The sequence below is a fragment of the Vicugna pacos genome, chromosome 35 (genome assembly GCF_048564905.1).
Source record: "Vicugna pacos chromosome 35, VicPac4, whole genome shotgun sequence".
Lineage (NCBI taxonomy): Eukaryota > Metazoa > Chordata > Mammalia > Artiodactyla > Camelidae > Vicugna > Vicugna pacos.
The window spans coordinates 16,204,549-16,224,675 of record NC_133021.1 but is presented as its reverse complement, the minus strand read 5'-3'; the positions used below and the strand labels follow the sequence as shown (position 1 = coordinate 16,224,675).

Genomic DNA, 20,127 nt, shown 5'->3' with positions numbered 1-20,127 from the left:
CATTGGTATAAAAAAAAAAAGAATACATACATATAATCTTTATACTTTTGAAGTATTTGTATGCACAAGAAACTAGTAATAGTGGGTGCTTCTGGGAAGAGAATTGAGTGCTTGGAGGGCAGGAATGAGAGGCACATTTCCTTTTTACGTATTTTTCTATACTTTTTCCTTTAAAAAACATATGCCTTTATTACCTATTAAACTTTTTTAAAACGAAGTTTGAGAAATGTAGAATATTTTACACATTTCTTATTTAGTGGGTGGCAGACTTTATGGTGAGAAGAAATCAGTTGTTTTAGCTTTTCACATTTTCACTTGGCCATTTTAAACTTTTTCTCAGCACTGATACCTTGCATCCTGGCAGATAAGCAGCAGATTCCTACCTTGCTTTCTCCCCTTACCAGCATTAAAAACAAAGAAAGAAAGAAAAAAAAATCCTTAAAACCATAATTTTAGTTTTAGTCAAGATTTGGAGGCTGAAAAAAAGTGTCTTAATGTTCTAGAATACAAATTTTGTTTAAAAAAATGCTATGCTATTTATTGAGAAACTGCCCTTGAATTTTAAAATAACTTCTGTTACCTTTATAGAGGTAATACATAGTCATTATAGAGACATAAGAAGAGATGAATAAGCAAAATGGTGGTAAAAAGTCCATATCAAGCCACCTGGAAATGAGTGTGTAAATTAAATGGATACATTTGTTATTGACCACTTTAGTGATGCTCTGCAGACTCCTTAGTGCCTTGCATTTTCTTTAGGCAGCCGTCTTCCTGTGGACATCTTTCTGTGAAAGGGAATATTTCTCTACAACATAACTTAATGGGCTGCATGGTTTTCCATCTTATGAATAAATATAGATAAACATAGAGACCGATCCATGAGTCCCCTTTTCTTGAACTAGCTGGTTTTTAAATTTCTATGAACAACAATCCCTGCTAAACGTCCGTGCTAAATCTTTATTATGTCCTTAGGATAAATTCTGATGAAATTACTGGATTAAAGGTAAGGGCAGTTTAAAGCTTTTTGGTAAATGTTGCCAAATTTGCTCCTGTTGCCATCCAGATTTGCAGCGAGTTATTTTGAGTTTTTTAGAAAGCCTCCTTTTGTGAGAAAATCCTTAGAGAACTGTTGCATAAGGATCTTCTGTACAGACACTGTCCTATTAGGGACCACAGGTGCATATAAACTGTCCAGATGTTAGTGCCCAATAGTACAGTTTTTAGTTACCAGACAGTGCACTTCAGTTTAGGCAAACCCTAATCGGCTGTTCAGTACATTCCATTCTGGGTCTTGCCATTTTCTCCAAAAGATATTTTAAAACATTAGTTATTATTATACTGTTTAGTGTAATGTTCATGGTGTTTTTACTTTTTCTTTTTGTAAGAGTCAGAGTGGATCATCAATACACCACTGTGGCCTTGCGATAGACTGGATGTGCTCAATCGGCATAATCTGCTCTGTACAATGGCACATGAAATCTTAGCAAAGAGCCTTTATAGACAGACATTTGAAGTTTTACAAAATCTACCAGGTTTTCAAAATTCTGAAGGTATGTTTTTTGAAAGTTTAGCTTAATTATCTCTGGCCCATCTGGTGTTTAACTGTTAATAAGAAACAGTTCTCCACCTGTTTTGGTTGAGTTTTTTGTCCCAGCACATATTTTTAATGATGTTGTTTTTTGTAAAATGTGTTCTCTGCAAATTGAATATGCTTTCCTGATGGTTTAAAAAAAATCAGATGCTTATCTTTGGATTGTTTGTCAGCAGTTCCTAAAAGGAGCATTTCCTGATTCCCCTTTTCCTACTTCTGTCAAGTCATGAGCAAACAGTATGTTAAATTCCCCCAGCAAGTGTCATACCTTAAAATAATTCATTGCATTGGAAAAATAAATAATACTTTTTCTTTTATCACTTAACAAATATAGAACTTACTTTCCATTACATTGGAACAGAGGGAAACGTGGAGGAAATGGAGGAAATTAAGCAGATAACAAGTTCAGAGAAAGAGAATACTGTGGGCATTGGCAGGTAGTGCCCTTGAGTGCTTGCAAGTCACATGCAGGCAGCACGTCGAGGGAAGCAGCAGAAGCTGTGGGTCAGGAATGAGCTGAGGGATGGGTCAGAGTAATGGGTTAATGTTTAATGAAAACAAAAACGTTAACGTGAAGGCCTCCCCTCAGTGCTTTATCAGTGTCCCTTTTCCCATTTATTCCACTGGCATATTGCAATTAGTGTTCTTAACTGTTTCTCCCTCTAGACAATAAACTCCTTAAAGGCAGTGATATTTTCTTTATCTTGGTATCCCTGGTACAGTGGCTGCTGTAGAAAAGGCTTTTGATAAGTAATTATGTTATAATGAAACAAAATAATAATAGTGAGATTGAGCAGGTGGTTGTGCCGGACTTTAGAAGATCCTGAATGGCAGACTAAACAGACCTTCTTCTCTATGTGTAGTAAGGGGTCGCTAGAGTTTTGGGGACAGGTAGTGATGTAATCAAGTTGGTGTTATAGGAAAGTTCCCTGGTGGTAATGTTTGGAAAGAGACTAAAAGTAAGGAGATAAATTTCCTAATTAGGCCTAGACCACTAAAAAATCCTAAAGTGATAAAGACCTGGAGTCTAGGCACTGACTGATTCTAGGCAGTAAAAGAGTTGGAAGTCTCCGAGGGGACTTCACTGTCTTCGAAGTAAAGAGCAGAAAGGAGTAGACATATGTAGTAAAGGAGGGTTTTTTAAATTTTTTGAACATTTTTGGGGGGAAGCAATTAGGTTTATTTTCAAGTTAATTTATAATTAGGTTTATTTTTTATTTTACTTATTTATTTTTGGTGGAGGAACCATGTATTGAACCCAGGGCCTTGTGCTTGCTAAGCATGGTCTCTACCACTGAGCTATACCCTCCCCACTGAGGTTTTTTTTTTTTTTTTGAATTTGAGAGTGAATATTTATGAGAGGATGATTTATTTTAGTCATCGGAAGGAGAAGTCTGAGGTGTGCACCATAGATAGAATGCAAACAGAACTGTGCAGTCATTCATCAGAGACCCTGCACACGGCAGTCACCTTGTGAGGACCATGGATAGAGGTGTTAATGCAGCCTCTGAATTCACATTCCCTTCACATTCTCCATTACACAGTAAATGAACGGTTTTGCTTCTGTTGAGTGCTTTTTTTGTTAACTTAGACAACATGTAAGATGATTACATTTTAGTGACTATGACTCCTGTAGTGGGTAGGAAGGGGCCAAGGGGAGCAGAGGGGAAAGGAGAAGCATTAAGAGGGAAGTTTAGGAGATGAAGACGCATCAATTTCATTATGTCATTTATTTTTTCTTTTCAGAAACTGTGGAGGTCTCACAGTGTAGTCTTCTTTTTAATAAACTTCTGGATGCCTGTATAGAAGACAACTGCCTTGGCATGTCATCCTCCGTAGCAGAGTTCATGATTTCAAAGAGCATCCCTACCGATTTTTCCTTTCTTAGAAGATTGATTACTTCTTTAGGAAGGAGTAATTTATGGCTCAAAGCCAGAACCCACTACAAAAGTAAGTTACATTTTAAAAATTAAAATCTGATATATTGGTTTTTAATTTAATTTTCTAAACCTAAATCCATGTACGATATTTACATTGAGGCACTGAATATATAAAAAGAGCAGTTGATACACATTCAAAGATATCTAAACAGAGCTGTACTCTTTTGAAACCTGTTACTAATTACTATATTTTGTTTCTAATTGCTATATCTTTTATTTCTTTGTGTATTAACATGTCCACTAGATGATGTGAAAAGGAAATAAATGACACAATTTGAACCAATTTGGTATATTTTTTAAACAGATAGGAGTTAAACAATTGGTAGAATGAAGTTTAAGAGGTAATCACACACCTATCACTGATCTTTATGGTAGAATATTTTATAACAGGCCGCAGGAGGTACAAAGGCTGCCGTTACAATGCAGCATGACACATGACAGTTTTTCATGTGGCTCCTAGTAATAGAACTTTGTTAATCTGTTTACAATTGTTCCTCTCTAATAAGTAAGCTTAGAAAACTAACGCTTTCTCTAGTCCCAGCCTCTTCACAGGTATTTTATTAAGAACACAATTTTGTGTAGAATCTAGATCTAGAAAGGAGTTCTTTTCTGCCTTCAGGCAGTAATTTGTCTTAAATTTTCCTTTCTACCACTGTCATCCATATAACAAACATTTGAGGACCTAGTGTGTGTCACCCTTGTGCCACCCCTACCGGCACCAACAAAAACCTCTCTCAGCTTGAAATTGTTTTTCACGTTGCCAGCTGTGATCAGTTTAGCAAGTGGTAACTTTTTTCCCCAATGAAATGAGAAAGAAAATATTAGCGTGCATTACAGATAGTAAGGTTAAGTATTATTTGATAAAATTTTCATTTCAGTTACATATATTCATGTATGTGTACTGGGTCATTATGTAAAATGTATTTCTTATTGTAGATTACAATCAAAAGAAATTTCGAAAGCAGAATTTTTTTGAAGATGATCATAAATTTTGAGGAAAGGTAGAATGGTTTGTTCATAACACTTCATTTCACTTTTGTGGTTATGTTTCAACTCCTTATAGTATTTCCTTGAAGACTGCTAGGAATCACACTACAAAGTATATATGTACTGTTTGGTGTAACTTGATGATTTTAGTTTTTAGAATTGATGTTAATGAGGTCACTTTTTTCAAATGTGCAGTTTGGGGGAAGTGCCATCAGAAAGCATTTGTATGCCACAGAAACAAAGTATTAACTTGGAAACATTTAAGTGAGATTTCTATGAATCTTTCTGTTTTTTAGTTGGAAATAAAATTTTGTATTAAAACAGCTAAACTTAATCATTTAAAAATTTGTATTAGCAGCTTTATTGAGATATAATTCAAATATGAAGTTCACCCATTTAACATGTACAATTCAATGGCTTTAGTGTATTTACACAGTTGGGCAACCATCACCACAGTCAAACTTAGAACATTTTCATCAGGCCAAAAAGAAACCCCATGTGCATTAATAGTCACTCCCTATTCCTCCAAATTGTTCCAGCCCTAATGATAATTTATTTTTTAAGTTTTTTGTTTTTGTTTTTTTTTTAGTGTGTGTTAAAGCAGTTAATGCCTGGGTACAATTCAGTACCTTCCTTATTAGCATTCTTCCTTTTATCTAAACACACCTGTGCCTAATTTTATGTGCAGTAAAATTCTGGGGCTTATGCAAGTAAGGTTATATGGGTAAAGAGTGTTTTTGTTTTTATTTAATGTACCTGAGTTATAAAATGAAATGAATAATTCATAGTCACTGATCAGTCTTCAAAACATCTTATTTCCTGAGAGTGCTGACGTTAAAGTATCAGTGGAACTCTCTTTGATTTATCTTCACACATAGCTTACCACAAGCTAGAAAAGACTTTCAGTGCCTCATGATTACATCTAGAGCTACATACTTCATTCTGAGCTTACGGCTAATTCTTCTTCAAGGCACTTATGTTACGGCTGTGGTGCCAGTGCCTTTGTTTTGCTTTTTAAAAAAGTATGTTTACAGCTTTATTAACATAATTTTGCATACTATAAAACATATGCATGTAAAATGCACAGTGCATTCATTTTTATATTCAGGGTTGTGCAGCAATCACCACAGTCTAATTTTAGAACATCTTCAACACCTCCAAAAAAAGAAATCTGAAACACATTTGCATTCCTTCCCCGTTCCATGTATGTTCCCCACCCGACGCAGCCCTAGGCAACAATTCATGTCTCTGTCTCTATGGATTTACCTGTTCTGGGCATTTCACATAAATAGAATCATTCAATATGTGGTTTTTTGTGACTGGCTTCTTACACTTAGCATAATGTTTTCAAGGTTCATTCATATTGTAGCCTGCATCAATATCTCTTTCCATTTTATTGCTGAATAGTACCCTATTGTATGGAATTTGTTTATCTGTCCATCAGTGATGGACATTTGCATTGTTTCCACTTTTTGGCTATTAAGAGTAACATTGCTCTAAACATTCACATACAAGTTTCTGTTTGGACGTATGTTTTTCATTTCTCCTGGGAGCAGAATTGCTGACTCATATGGTAAATCTGTGTTTAATATTTTGAGGAACTGCCAAACTGTTTTCCAAAGAAGCTGTGCTGTTTTACATTTATATTGCCAGCGGCCATGCATGGGACTTCCGATTTCTTCACATCCTCACCAGCACTTGTTACTAGGTTTTTATTTTAGCCTTCCTAGTAGATGTATAGTGGTGCTTCACTGAGGTTGTGATTTGCATGTTCCTAAGATTAATGATGTTGAGCATCTTTTCATGTGGTTATTGGCCATTTGTATATCTTTGTGAAGAAATGTTTGTTGGATCCTTCACCCATTTTTTTCTTTGTACTATTTTAAATGGAGGAGTTTTTTGTTTTTTCTTGCTGAGTGTGCAAGTGGAGGGGTACTTATCAGTACACTTATGATATGCATATATATAAATATATACACACACACACACTTCAGATATAAGTCCCATGTTAGATATATAAATTCATGGGTTTTTTTTTCTGTTCCATGAGTTGTCTTTCACTTTCCTGATGCCTTTGCTTTTGTCCCCAAACTAATCAGAGGGAAATTGTCCAGGGACAGCAGAGTTGCCTTCCTGATGCTCCTAATTTGCTACCTAGTCCTAAAAATATTGCTTTTCTCTTGGAGCTAAAAAGTCAGGAAGGGGAGATGTTAGTGTTTCTTTCTATTACTTTCTGCCCCTAAAGCCAAATGGAGTATTTTTCTTTTCATGTCTGATTTTAGGGGAAAAAGTAATGTGAGTAAATTTCTACTCAGTTTATTGGCTTTGGTTTTCCACTTCTCAGAAAAGTAGAACAGAAATGCACATAAATTATATCTACCGATAGCTCAGAGAATTAACAAGTCAGTGATTGGTTGGTCCTGGCAGTGGTCTAGGGAGACGGGACTACCTAGTGGTTAGGGTTCCAAAATCTGGAGTCAGAAGGCCAGGGTGCTTACATACAGCACCCCCCATCTATAATACGAGCATTGTTGTGCCTAATTGCAAAGTTGGTGAATTGTCAGGTTAAAATTAGATAAAACCTATATGTACCTGGGGAGTAGTAGGGCCTCAAAGATTAGTCATCATCATCCACAGTAGAAAGATTTCTTGAAGAAACTTATCTTAATAAGACATTTTAAGCAAATTTTACACACAGATTTAAATTGGTTTCAGTAAAATATTGCCCATATACAATTTGGATGTCCCAAGACTTATGTATAGAAGATTTCCCTATGTATCACTTGTAATAAGTACATAAACATTTTTAGAGTTTAAATCTCTTCTTTGGAAAAGTGAAAATTTCAGAACATGAACTGGTGAACAACACATAGAGTGCCTACACGATGGAAGTGTATTTTATTCATTTTTGTATTGCATCTTTAGCATACTGCCAGCGTGTAGTAGGAACAGCACACATTTATTGCACAAGCTGTAACAGCACTATAAATAAGCGTGCTCAAAAATACTGTAAAACTATGTGATACAAAGTAAAATCTTCAAATTCTATCTTCTATTTTCTTTCTACATTTTGGATTCATAATTCTTTTTTTTTACATTTTTCATCGAGTTATAGTCATTTTACAATGTTGTTTCAAATTCCAGTGTAGAGCACAATTTTTCAGTTATACATGATGGATTCATAATTCAAGATAGGGAGTTATTATAAGTATATATATAGTTTCTGTTAGACCCAGGTCCCATTAAAACAACACCCGAGTAGCTATTTCTGATTTTTTAGTTATTCTGAAATTATGTTGTGTTGACTGTGGCTTGAAATAAGTGGGCAGTTGCTCCAATGAGGCTCAAAAGTAATTTTTCAGAGGGTTTTTTTTAAATTTCTCATTTCATATTTAATGTTTCAAAAACATTTTACAAAGGATGATTTCACATGTACTAGGATAAGCTCACCACCATATAATTTGTACAATAAATCTGCTTCTAATGTGAAGAATTATTCTGTAACAAAAGTAATTATCACCTCTGGATATTTTGGAAACCTAGGTTTTCACCTGTTGGGGTTTTAGTAAAGTCTGATCTGTTACTTGATTTTCAGGTGCTCTTTCATTGGGTTGTTACCCACCATTGGAGGGGAATTTATACCGAAAAATTCTACTGATTCCTTCCTGTTTGTCTGAGATCGAAATGCTTCTAGCTGTTGAAATCTTCCTGGTATCTAACGCTAGTAGTACTCAGAGTCCTGAAACTTCTACAGAGATGCTGCAGATCGTTTTAAAAAGGTTGGTTGAAATAACTTTAACTGCATCCTGAAAGCAGATTGTGGCTCCCTACACCTGCCCTAGGATGTAAATGTTTTATTTATGTATATATATAAACATATGTAAAGCATTTATATATTTGTATACTTGTGCATGTATAGTATTGACAAACTTTGGTAACATTTATATTGAGAAAGGATTTGACCTTTTGAGACTTAAAACTGAACAAGTTAGTACCTTTCAAGAAACACTTTAACAACTTCAAAGATCTTGTTAGATGGTCATAGAGACAGATCTTCTTTAGGTATGGATCTTTCTTGTGTACTGATAGTTTTTAGATAGAAACCTAGAAGTTATTTATCTTTATGGTCATCACAGAAGATCTAAGAACCAGGTGTAAAAGGGAAATATATGATAATTTATTAGGTTCAGTCAAGAATCCTCTTGAAACTAAAGCCATCAGCCTAGTCTCAATATTTTAAAATGTTGTTATAAATGCATAAATATTATAACATAGCTCTTGGACCAGAGTGGCATCCCTTCAAATAATTTTATTCAAAGTCCAGAATTTAGGTTTACAACACTCCAATTTCTTGTCAGCTTTATCCAGGAAACTTGTAATATGAGGATCTCATGGGATTCCTATTTTAGAGTTTTTTGACCAGAGTTTTGCTTCAGTTTACTGGTGGTACAGACCAGATCCTCAATCTGAATAGTCTATTAGTTATCTGTTACAGTTTTTGGATTATCCCAAAACTTTGTGGCTTAAAACAGCAAATATTATCTTAGTTTCTGTGGGTCAGGAATTTTGGGAGTATCTTATTAGCAGGATGGTTCTGGCTCAGTCTCTCGTGATGTTGGAGTCAGGATGTGATCAGGACCTGAATCACCTGCCTGACAGCTTCACTGGGCCCGGAGGATCCATTTCCCAGCTGGCTCACTCACATGCCTGCTGGCAGGAAACCTTAGCTCCTCGCCACATGGGCCCCTCCATAAGTTTCTTAAGTGTCTTCATGACATGACAGCAAACTTCTCTCAGAGTCAGTGATCCAGGAGGGAAAGCAAGGAGGAAGCTGCAGTGCCTTTTAGGACTGTATCAAGAACTGTGAAGGCTCTGAGATCTCACCCTATTTGCAGGCTACAGGTCAGCCTGCTACAGTTTCAAGGATTCTGGCATAAAATAGAAGACTCCTGGGTTGGAGACAGGACTTTATTAATTATGGCACAGCAAGCAGCATGATTATCTGCATATTTGTATCTGTTCCTCTTGCTCCCAAGTCCCACAGATGGGCCAGGATGGATACCTGCACATGCAGTGGGTTCTGTTACCCAGGAGAGGACTCCTGAACCTAGAAACTCAAGTCCTTTATAAAGGGATAATAAGCATGCCTGCCCCCCCGCTCTTCAGGAAAATACTGTCTCCACCTTGTAAGGCTGTAAGCAAACCTGTCTTTTGCTGCAAAAGGAGAAACTCTTTGTCTTTCAAAGTTGTTCACTGTATTAGACATTCTTCTAATCTGGAACAAGGGGTAGTCAGTGTATCTACTCTCAAAACTTAAAGAAATGCAAGGGGCCATGAAAAATTGGTATCTAACAACCTCGTGTCCTAAGTTGTACAGTGTCATTTCTGCTCTATTTTTGATAAACAAGTCATTCAGCCCAGCCCATACTGAAGGGGAGGAGAATTGGGAAATAATTTATTTTAGGTCCACTTTTTTTTTTAAACCCACTAAAATTAGCTTTTTTGTTAGAGCTCTTTTCTGAGGGCTTCCTCTTCACCACTGTGCACCCCAGTGGCATGACGCATTTGGGCTTCCATCGCTTCCAGAGGATTTGGTTTTCTCATAGCTTTCCATTCCCCACACATGTGCAGCCTCTGTATTCAGTACTGAATTTGTGATGCTAGTACCTAACAGTGGCATGCCTGGATCTTTGGTTTTGTCCAAACCAATGTTGTTTTCTCTATTATTATTATCATATTGAGCCCTGCTGTCAGCCAAGGAAGGCTGATGTGGTGTTCTAGGAGGTGAGAGGCCCAAACGAACAAATGCACGAGGAGGTGCCATACCGCCGGACAGACTTCAGCCGGAGACACCATAGGGTCAACAACACTTTATTGCCACAGGGAGGTGCGCCTATGATGCACCCGTCCTGCTTTTATCTGTTTTCTGTCAGCACATGTGCAGTCTGAGTTTCTTTGTTCATTAGGCTTACAGAATATCTCTAGCACATGCGTACTTCTATTTTCTTTGTTCTGAATCTTACATAATTGATGCATGCGTGGAGCAGTTATTTACTGCATACTATAAACATGCTCCAATCGTGACCTTGGGTCCCACGGCCTTAACTCATCTCAAGATCAGCTTATACCTGCCTTAACCTCTGAGAGAGTTTTATTCATCATTAGACTTTCAAAAACTGCATGTGGTTGGCATACGCCCAGTCTACCAGATTTCAGGCACTGATTCCTAAGCCAGAGTGTACTAGAAGGTGCCTGACCAGTCTTTCCTCTTTTTGACCACTGGTTCCTGTTCCAGGTGGAAGTCCTCACTCCTACCACTCTGTAGACCACACTGTGGTGCTAATGTGGGTAGGCTCACCCTCCGGCCTTCTCCTGGGCCCTCTGAGTGCTAACAGCAAGACACAGGAAACACCAAGAAAAAGCAATGCCTAATGACGGCCACATCTCTATTTTAAATACTTCCTATTCCCTGTCTATAGGAAAATGGAGACTGGTAGAAAAGTTACTTTAAAAGTAAATTCTAGCACTTTAGTGAAATATTTTTAATTAGGACTGAAGAAAATAACTGGAAATTAATAAAGGCATATAGCTACAATTTCTGTTACCAAATGTGAGCTACATATTAAGTATATGCTTATAATTTTAAAAAGCCATATCAAGGTAAAACACATGAATGTTATTAACTTCAAATTTGATTAAATTTAGTACTCTATGCATTATAATAAATAATTATACAATTATTAACTTCAAAAATAGGTTATTAGCTATATTGTAGATTATTGTTTCCAGACTGAAGATTGTAGCCCATTTGTGTAGTAAAATTAGGTTAGGGGGTTGGAACCATTTAATTTTTTGAAAAATGAAACCGAATAGAAAACATAGTACATTGTCATAAAGGCAAGTCTTGTTCAGTTTTTATGTATGTGGGTGTATATAAAATGTCTTTTACTGTGTATTATAGTCAAACAAGTTTGAAATCCACTGTTAGAATGTAATAAAAAGACTGTCATAGCTTAGAACCAAAAAATGTAAATTACTATCTTTTGAAGAAACTATATAGCTTCTTTTTCAAGATTCTGACTCTGTGAGGTGTCCACTTTGTAGATGTGAAGAAAACAAATCTCGGAGCCAGGATGATTATCAAGCTGCAATGAAAAGATTAATCATGGCTGCTCGTATATCCGATCCAAAGCTTTTCATTAAGCACATGACTGTCAACGTTAATAAGGAACAGGTTTATAGTTTGGAACAATGGTCTGCCCGGAAATGGCTGAAAAAGAATATGAAGTGGGCTGAAAAGGTTTGGCTTTTCAATAACCACTAGTTATTAAAGGCTTTTTTTTTTAAGTTCAAGTACTCATTGTTGAAAATAAAAGGCCCTAAAAATAAAGACAGTCTTCACCATATTCAGCTTTTGCTCTTTATTGACTTATAGAAAGTTAATTTTCAAACACTAAAGATTTTGATTGATGTATGCAGTTTATAACAGTTTTATCCATACTGAAAATAATTTTTCGAATTACTTTTTGACTTCTCTTTAATTTAGGTAAACCTAAGTGTCGTGAATTCTAATTTATTCTGAAATCCAAACAATGGAAAATCACAAACTGAGTGTTGTGCAGCATTTAATAAGAGGGAGACATAAAGTGGAAATATGCAAGCAGGTGTCTGGAGCCTTCGGAGAAACCTTTAGTGGTATGAAGTACATCTCATGAACACTCAGTCCACTCTCTGAAGCATAGTCTACATTTGTATTCTAGAATAGTAAAATAAATTGGAAAATGACTCAAACACCAAAAGTTCAGAGTACCTTCTGAGTTAACCAAAATTTTTAAATTATTCTTTTTTCCTTTAGGGTATCTTAGAATACTATATGTATCTTGAAAATTTGTAATTTATGTAAGTCACATTAGCTATGACTAAAGAACTTTTAAACAAATATATCAGAACTTAAATATCCAAACAAGGATTGTTCCTTTCAATCTTATTATCTTATTTCAATCTTATCTTACTATGTTCCTTTTCTGAAGCCATCTTCAAAATCTGTAGCAGTCATTCTCCAAGGTGGTCATCCTCAGTCCTAAATTTGATAGTTTAGATACTTTAAACCATAATTTAAAATCATCTAGAGAAAGAGTCTGAATAAGGTAAGAAAAGAATAAGTGGTGACTAGGGGGACTGAAAGTATTTCTTAAAGGAGTTCCCAAAATAGAGTGTTGGCAGCATCATTGGAGAAATCTATAGCCTCACAAAAATAAAAATGTTAAAACCTAGAACTTAGCAAAATGCCTTACTATGATAAAATGTGGAATGAATAGTCTTGTGAAGGGGAGATGGGAAATGAGGCAGAAGGAGACATCAAGAAAGAGGCCCAGTTCTCTAGTATGAACAAACTGGGTGACTGTCATTACTGAAATTCAGCATCTAGGAAATAAATTGAGTTTGGAGATTATTACCGTGAGTTTAAGGTGCCTTTGAGGACAAGTGGAGAACAGTAAGTGGGCAATTATAATTCAGTCTTTTCATAACTGAAACCCAAAGAAAAGAACTAAAGAAATATGAGACCATTTAGATGCTGGTGGCAAGGATGCATTTGAAGGGATGAAGGTGCAAGAGATGATAAATTAAGGTTTTAGGAAAAATGGGTTTGGATGGAATGGATCATAAGTTGACCAGATTGTTTATAATGAGAAGTGAAGAACCCTTAGGGCTGGAACAAGACGAGGTTTTTGTTTTTTGTTTGTTTGTTTTCAGCTCAGTCAACAGTGCCAAAAGGTAGGAGAGGGAAAAGAGTGGTAACTACATTTGCCTATTTCTTCCATGGCAGTTTATGGGGGTAAACAAAAACGAAATACTGCTATTAGAAAAAAAAAAAAACCCAAGCTCATGGTGGAGAATGCTTATGGTTTCAGAGTATCCAGATGTTAAAAGGGGCCAAAGTCAAAAGGAAAATGTGAACCAGAGAAAAGAAGAAAATTTTAATTAGCTATATTTATGTAAAGAAAGCCAAAGGACAATCTTCAGTAAGACCTTCAAAGTATGAAGCTCTCAGCTCCGAAAGCTTGCGGGCTGATCCATCAAGCCAGCCTTGTCCCTCCCCTGCACCCTGAGATGGGACACCCGGGCCATCCTTACTCCTGGCGTCTGGTGGGAGGAGGAACAGGTCAGAGAAAAGCGGCGTGTGGACCCTTGCCAGAATGTAAGTAGCAGGAGGAGGGGAGGGGGGTTCCGTTTGTGCCTGCGGGCTGTTTGGGGCAGAAATGGAAGTCGGTGCGGGCAGGGCTCAGAGTCACCTTATCTCGTTGTGCTAAGTTTTGAACCAAGGCAATGCCAAGGACTGGAGTACCCGTAACGCATCTGTTTTAACTTATTTTGAAATGAGAGACCTAAGATGATTTAACGTTTTATTGTTTCCAACTATCATATTTCCCCAAAGCCTTTGACTTACCGTAGGAAATTGCTGTGATTCACATCTCATAGCAAAATATTTAGAAAAGGAAGCTTAAAAACCTAGATACTTTGCTTTGCTATAATTTATTAATTTATCCAAAGGGCTTCTTGTTTTTGTGGGGGTTTTGCCTTTTTCTCTTTCCTAAGAAGTATTAAACTGAAAAGCAGTGAAAATTTTCCTGCTTTTCTCTCTCCTTGATAGAACAAACTACTTTTTAAAATCTTACAAAATAGTTGCTAAGTAAAGTCACAGTTTAAATGAGAGCCACCTGAGGCTATTAACTCTGTTAAAATAAGTTACTTTCAAATAACAATTGTGCCAGATGGCCAAAGATCAGTAAGACCTCTATTTGGCAAACATTGTTTCTATAAAAAGCAACTTAAACAAAAGTTTTTCTTAAACTACTCATAATTTGGCTTTTCCACCAGTTTAGATATCTCTACCAAATTTGACTTGAAACTGCACAGATTTAGTGCCTCCCTTTAACAGCACAGAATTTAACAGCACAGTTAAAATCAGAAATTTTCATTTTATGAAATAGAACGTAATTACACTATTAAGTGGATTACAGCAGCCATTTACGATGGTTTGTAAATGAACTGCGTCCTTCCAACCCTCCATCCAGAGGATACCATCTCCTTGTAAAAACCTTCCAGAACCCAGCCGTTCTAAGTGTTACCAGCTGGGAGTTTCCCCTCACACTCTGCATGGCAAAGTCGCTTCACTTGCTGCAGTGTTTTGTAATTGCCTGCTTGTGTGTGTTCTTCCACTCCTGCTCTCTCTCCTAGTTTTTGGAGAGGTGGGCCTGTCTTGATGTTTTTCTGTTCTCAGTACTTGCATACAGCCTGGCACATAAATGCTTGGGTAAATGCCTGTTGATGAGTTGGGTGAGTTAAGGCCCCCAGAGTTACTCCCAGGTGTGGTTAAGGCAGAGGAAACTTTTTAGTTTTTTTGTAGTATGCCTGAGGCCTTTTCCTAATGGAAGGATAGTGGCTACCTTGATATACGGGCAAGAACCACTCATGTATGAATTTGAAAACCAGAATCTTGCAGTTGACCTGGATGCCCCAGGCTTTGGGACTCTTTCTCACTAGCAAATGGAAGCCCCAGTTCTACTCTGAAGCAGTGGCTCTTCAATCTGCTGATGGTAATTTGATTTTCTGTGTAGCTGATCCTGTAAGGAAAAGAACCACAAATCTGAATCTTCTGGTCTTTTTAGCAATTACATTTCTCGTAGTAAATTTAAAAGTTGTCATTGGTAATTATCAGTCAGGCCCCTTATCTTTCATCTTCCCAGGGCCTGTTTATTTCTGGCCGAAGTGATAAAATTGGGTGCTTGGTCTTGTAAAGATGAGGACTAACCCAAGATGTGTGGCACAGGAGAGGGCAAGCAGCTGTGCCTGCTGGCCTTTAACCTTATTTACGCTAGATTTTTTTTTCTCATCTTAAGAATTGGGTAAACCATACAGGAAACAAAGAACAAGTTCAGGCAAAATTTAAAATCTTCATTTGACTTTTAGCATACAATTGGGTATCTAAAGATCTTTCCCTAAAATTGTATTAAGCAAGTGTATTTAAAGAATTAAAGCTTAAAGGTTTCCTGCCAGCTGCCTTGGTCCTATAGAGTGATAGAATCAGGGTTCCTTAAAGCAGTGGTTCTCAAACTTGAGCTTTGAGAACCACTTGCCCTAAAGGATGGTTCCTTCTCTTTCTTGCCTTCTTATCTTCTGCCTTTTCCAAAACTGAATCCTGATCTGATCACATCTTCCCTGTTACTTAGTTGTCAGAGCCCACTCTTAAAGGAGAGCTTATGGGAAATAACCAATTTTTTCCAAGAATTTAAATAGGAAATGATCATCTTAGAATAATAATTTGGTTGAGTGTAGATCAGAATTATTAAATGAGTATCTTTCTTATATACATAGGCATTTTCCTATAGAAATACCACCGCTGGGTGAGAAGGGAAAGTTGTTGGCAAAAAGAAGTCATGTGCCCTCTCCTATTGGCCCTCCACCTCCCAGTTGATAAATACTGTCTTTAAAAAACCAATATTAATTCATAAAAAAAGGCAGTTGCCACGGAACAATATGTTTTATTTTACCCACTTCGATTCTTTTCTATTTTGAAATGAGAAGTGCTACCACTGTGAACGCTTAATGTTTTTATTATTAAGCAAATGCTAACTTTCTTTGTCTTTGAATAATAAGTCATATTTACTTGTTTGGGTAGATTCACTGTGTTAGCTAAAGTTTGTGAAATTAAGTTGTTCATTTGTAAATTTTGACTTGTCTGTAGCCTTATAGTGTCTTTTTAAGACTTTCAGGCATCGATCCCTTATTGCAAGAATTCTGAATTTTCAATCACAAAACTTGTTTTCAGGGAAAATGTTGCATTTAACTGTGTGCTCTGTCTATAGATGAGCCCTCATTAGAAGGGGAAAAAAAGAATTCTGCAGGTTTTTATACACTCTGAGTTGAATAACAATAGTTACCACTTTTATGAATTTTCTGCTTGTCAAATGTTGCTAAGTCAGTTACGCACATTATTTTGCTTAAGTTTCACAAAAATCCTATGAGCGAGGTTGCACCTACTTTCACATGATGTCCTCCTAGAAACATGTACAAAAGTCAGATGCAGGATTCCATATCCAGAGAGCTCAAAAATAATTACAGTGTTCAAGAGTACATTTCATCTTTTAGAAACAATCTTTAATGAATATTTCCAGCATTTTAAATCCGTCTTCCAGCATGTTTTCTTAAATACACAGCCCAAATAACTTCAGTCTAATAAGCATCAGATAAAAGCCAACAATGATACACATATTTATTGCTGTTTCATTTGTATTAAATTTGTTAGTCCTTGTTCTCAATATTAGGATTGTCATTTTTCCTTTTTTATAAAATCAAGACAAATTTCAATAAAATTCAGTAACTCAGTAGACATTTTCTACAGCAAACACAAAGTTTCTGAGCAAACTACTCCTGCCCAGCTGGCTATAGTATGGTGTTAGCCCCAAGTATTCTCTAAGTTAATGACAAATTTTATATTGTGATTTTAGGGCAGTGTGTAGTGATAGTACATATGACACAAGTATTTTTCCTGTGACATACATGCTGGAAATCTTGGCATTCTGCACACTAATACACGAGACAAGGTTTATGGAGGGAAAATACCATTCAAAACAAGACATGTGGAAATTTCTGGCTTTTTCATCTGCACTGGCAGCTTCCCAGATGGCTTGATGTGGAAAAATGCAGACACACTTGAAGCCCTAACTGTCTGCTTCTTAAACCAAGGGAAAGAACTACTAGGGGACGTTCAGGTGTTTTTTTCTATTAAGGGTTTTGTAATTGTAAAAAGCCCACCTCTGGTCATTTCCAATCATTAACATGCTGGGGAGAAAAATGCATGTAACATCTCTCCCCTGCTTACCAACGACACACAAGTTAAGCTAATTCATCTTAAAGAAACCAACTGCTCCTGGACCATCTGTCTTATTTACTAGATGAGGAAACAGACTCAGGAAGGTGAAGCAACTTGTCCTTGCTCGCACAGCTGGTAGTGATGGAGTCAAGATTTGAATTCAGATCTTAGAGGCTCCAACCTCTCTAACCATTGTGCAGACTGCCTTCTCTGATAATGTCGTGTTAAATTTGCCTTGAACTGGCCTACATCAACGTGGTCCAGTAGAAATACAGTGTGAACCACAGATGGAATTTAAAGTTTTCTGGTTGTAAATTAAAGACAGTTAAAAGCTGGTTGTGTTTTTTTTTAAAGCAAAAAGATTAAGTGAAATTAATTTTAATAAATTACCATTTTGACATCTAATCAGTATAAAAAATTATTAATGTGATACTTTGCATTCTTTAAAATCCAGTAGGCACTTTACGCTTAAAACACATCTCAAATTGTAGTACTCACATGTGCTAGTAGCTACCTTACTAGAAAGCAAAGTGTAGATTCTCATTCTCTTTACTGCAGTGTGAACCTTTTTTTAGGAAATAGCCTATTTACCAAAAAATGAGGCAGAAAAACACCTAACTCTTAATCTATAATAGTCTGACTTTTAAAAATTCTTTATCTGGAGAACTTGATTTAACATTCAGACTTGTATTTGAGAACATTTTATTTTCTTTGGGAGAATCTCTTGTCACACTTCCAAGTATTAATGTTCTTTACTAGTCATTGCTCAGTACTAAGTTTAATTATCCCCATGAATACAAAGCAACAGTGAATGAATAATTTTTCTGGGTAAGTAAAGACCAGTACTTTTAACTACAAAACTTTTTGTTGTTGCTTTGATTATTTATGATGGAAACACTTCTAAAACATGCTCTGTAATTCTCTGCACAACATACTTTGTGCTCAGTATTTGAAAGTCATTAAGGATAGATACCCTAATTTTTGCAATCTTGCTGTGAGTGACTCTTTGGAGACTAGTTCTCAAGTAACTCAAGACAAATCTTGTAAGTTGCTTTCTTGGCTCAATCAGCCTCTTATCAGTTCTTATTCATAAATGTTTAGCTATATAAACTCCTAAGCAGTATAACTGGGCTACTTGCCTCTCAAATTCTTTGTGAATCAAATTTGAGGCAGTCAGTCTTTTCTAAGTTGATTTCAAACAATTTTATTACCTTTTTAGTATACTTGAACTTTTAAACTTCCTAACACCTCTTTTATTTCAAATCAGTTATCATGAGTTTCTTTCCACCATTTTGTTTGTTTTGATGCCTTACTTTTGAAAATCCGGCCTGGAGCATGACTGTTGGACAGACTACATTTGCACATCGGATGGAGACATTTTGATTTCATGAACTTCTAAGATATTGCTGCAACAGATGAGTAAAACAGGTTACTTTGCTGACATTGTAATCGTAGGCCTAAGTGCTTCCTTTGATTTTTGTTGTTGTTGTTAATTTTTAAGAACGTACTCCACCTGTTCATTTTAAACAGACGAGGCAATAAGAAAAAAAAGGAAAGGACTTGCTCACTATCACCTAGAGAGAGCCAGGTCTGGACTGGGTAGGGTTGTGCATCTCATCTCTTCTTTGCAAGCTTCCAGCCCTGTACCTGTGCCATCTTACCTAAGTGCAGTGTTCAGTTACTTGTGATGACGTTTGGTGAGATTTCAGTCCATCACGGGCAGCACTGAAACGTTAATCAGAATGGTTCTTTCTTCCTCATTGTGTCTCCATTTATTCTCAGAAATATTCCAAATGGGAGGAGTATTTCTGGTGTCTGTGTTACAGAATAGCAAGGTGAATGGTTAAGTAAAAATCACCCTTTTAAACATTTAAATGAATGCCTGTAACACAGTGTATCCACAAGACTCTTGCCGCAGCAGTCAACCAGAAAATAAATATAACTATACACTGTTGTTTGAAAATGCACTTTTTTTTAAATAGGCCATTCTTTGATTTTTCTTTAAAATACATCTTCCTATCATTATGTTAATGACACTTATGCTTCATTACATTACCTTTGTTCAGATATATTAACTGCATTATGAAAATTTTTTTAAAACATTTTTAATGCATAAAATTTGACAGAATAGGACTTGAGCCTTTTGGTGGTTTGTTCTCAATGAGTATGCTGCTCTGCAAGTCTATGAGAATGGAGGCATGGAGAAAGCTCAGAGCTTCAGAAGCAGGGGGCAGAAAAGGACTTTTTACCTGGTGATTTTTGTGTAAATAATAATAATCACTTTTCAAGACTTCTATAAGAGACTGCTCATAGGATTTTTAAAATCACTTGGTCAGTTGACGTTGGAGACTATAGTTTCATTGAAATTCTTGCTGAAGCTCTAAATTGTTGGAAAACTTCATGTGATTGAAATCATGTTCCTTTTACCTACTTAACCTTTTTAAAAAATAGACTTTATTTTTTAGAGCAGTTTTAGGTTGCCAGCAAAAGTGAGCAAAGTACAGAGTTCCCACATATCCCCTCCCTGCCACACACAACTCCCACCCCTTGTAGGGTACGTGTGTTAAAATCAGTGAACCCACACTAACATCATTATCACCCCAAGTCTACATTAGGATTCCCTCTTGGTGTTACACACCCCAAAGGTTTGGACAAATGTACAGTGACGTGTTATCTACCGTTGTAGTGACTCTGCCTTAAACATCCTCTGTGCTCCACATCTTCATCCCTCTTCC

The 20,127-nt window shown here is 36.4% G+C and overlaps 1 protein-coding gene across 3 annotated transcripts in view; it reads left to right on the top strand.

Moving 5' to 3' along the window:
• LOC102539326 (protein TOPAZ1-like) overlaps nucleotides 1-12,248 on the top strand; it is a 53,836-nt gene extending 41,588 nt beyond the window's left edge. Inside the window, exons 17-21 of one of the 3 annotated variants that reach the window (XM_072955027.1) lie at nucleotides 1,386-1,550; nucleotides 3,338-3,541; nucleotides 8,114-8,297; nucleotides 11,623-11,818; nucleotides 12,065-12,247. In XM_072955027.1, the coding sequence (XP_072811128.1) occupies nucleotides 1,386-1,550; nucleotides 3,338-3,541; nucleotides 8,114-8,297; nucleotides 11,623-11,818; nucleotides 12,065-12,100 (785 nt within the window). In that variant the 3' untranslated portion in view covers nucleotides 12,101-12,247. Of the gene's footprint in view, nucleotides 1-1,385; nucleotides 1,551-3,337; nucleotides 3,542-8,113; nucleotides 8,298-11,622; nucleotides 11,925-12,064 lie in introns of those variants that run through there. The other 2 variants (XM_072955029.1, XM_072955028.1) reach the window with 2 other exon arrangements.
• The last annotated feature ends 7,879 nt before the right edge of the window (nucleotides 12,249-20,127 follow it).